The following is a 1,501-nucleotide window of genomic DNA, read 5'->3' on the forward strand; positions in this document are numbered from 1 at the left end:
CCCTCCACCCCCCTTTTTTCTTTTTTCCCCTCCTCCCCTCAACCACCTGCGCCTGTAGCCACCCCCGCGAGCGCCCTCCAGCCCTCGTCCCCCCCTCCCCGCGCACCATGTCACTCTCGGACCTCGGGCGCAGCATCACCGGCGCCCTGCGCAATATCACCAGCTCCGATGACATCGACCAACCGGTGCGCGCCTGGGTGTTCCCTCGCCACGCCTCCCCGACAGCCCGCTCACGCCTTGCTGACATGGTGAACCTCGCCCGAAAAAAAAAAAAACCCGACCGATCCGGCTGGCCCTCGACCGCCCCCCACGTCCAGATGATCAACACCATGCTCAACAACATCGCCAAGGCCTTGATGGCCTCCGATGTGAACATCGGTCTGATCACCAGCCTGAACAACAACATCAAGAAGAACCTGCAGTTTGAGGCGGGCGCCTCGGCTGCCAGCAAGAAGCGCCAGATTCAGAAGGTGCGCCACCGCGGACGCCGCCCCATTTCCCCGCGCGGGGAGCGACCCACCGTTCTGACGCCCGCACGCCCGCACGCCCGCACGCCCGCACGCCCGTCCCCCTTTGGCCCTCTACTCCTCTCCCTCTCTTTTGGCTTTGCCGCACCGAAGGTCGTGTACAACGAGCTGGTCAACCTGGTGGACCCAGGCGTGGAGCCCTTCAAGCCGAAGAAGGGCCAGGCCAATGTCATCATGTTTGTCGGCCTCCAGGGCAGTGGTAAGACCACCACCTGTACCAAGGTGCGCACGCTCCTCGGGGCCCCGATGGCCCGGCGCCTGCCCCCCCCCCCCCCCGAGACCCCGCCATCGCCTCTGCTCCGGTGTGCTGACCGACGAGCTCCCTCCCTCCTTCCTCCACCGCCCGCCCACCGGGCGGACATTGCTTGGCGCGCGCGGCGCCAATGGACGGGACCCGGGCCCTGGGAAATAGCTGGCCTACAACTTCCGCCGGAAGGGCTGGCGCACTGGGCTCGTGTGCGCGGACACCTTCCGTGCCGGTGCCTTCGACCAGCTGACACAGAACGCCACCAAGGCGCAGATCCCCTACTACGGTAGCCACACGGAGACCGACCCGGTGGTCATCGCCCAGGAGGGTGTGAAGAAGTTCAAGTCGCAGAACTTCGAGATCATCATCGTTGACACCTCGGGCCGCCACAAGCAGGAGGCCGACCTCTTTGAGGAAATGGTCCAGATCGAGCGGGCCATCTCGCCGGACGAGGTGATTTTCGTCATGGATGCCAGCATCGGCCAGGCGGCCAAGATGCAGGCCACCGCCTTCAAGAAGGCTGTGGACGTCGGCTCGGTCATCATCACCAAGCTGGATGGCCATGCGAAGGGCGGCGGTGCGCTGTCGGCGTACGTGTGCACACCGGTGGGGGCGGGAGGGGAGCCTCCTCTCTGCCACCCTCTGCCAATGTCCCTTGCTCATGTCCGCATGGATGGGCACACACGCACGCGCGCACGCACACGCACACTCATACTCACACGCACAC

General features: G+C 65.4%; 1 protein-coding gene across 1 annotated transcript in view; it reads left to right on the plus strand.

Annotated features, from left to right (window-relative positions):
- Positions 1-107: 107 nt before the first annotated feature.
- Positions 108-1,501, plus strand: part of H696_01404 (hypothetical protein) — a gene marked incomplete at both ends in the record, with an annotated part of 3,046 nt that continues 1,652 nt past the window's right edge. The window contains 4 exons of the mRNA XM_009495300.1: positions 108-185; positions 318-470; positions 621-749; positions 940-1,368. Of these exons, the coding sequence (XP_009493575.1) occupies positions 108-185; positions 318-470; positions 621-749; positions 940-1,368 (789 nt within the window). The remainder of the gene's footprint in view (positions 186-317; positions 471-620; positions 750-939; positions 1,369-1,501) is intronic.

The sequence above is a fragment of the Fonticula alba genome (genome assembly GCF_000388065.1).
Source record: "Fonticula alba strain ATCC 38817 unplaced genomic scaffold supercont2.2, whole genome shotgun sequence".
NCBI classification, from domain to species: Eukaryota; order Rotosphaerida; family Fonticulaceae; genus Fonticula; species Fonticula alba.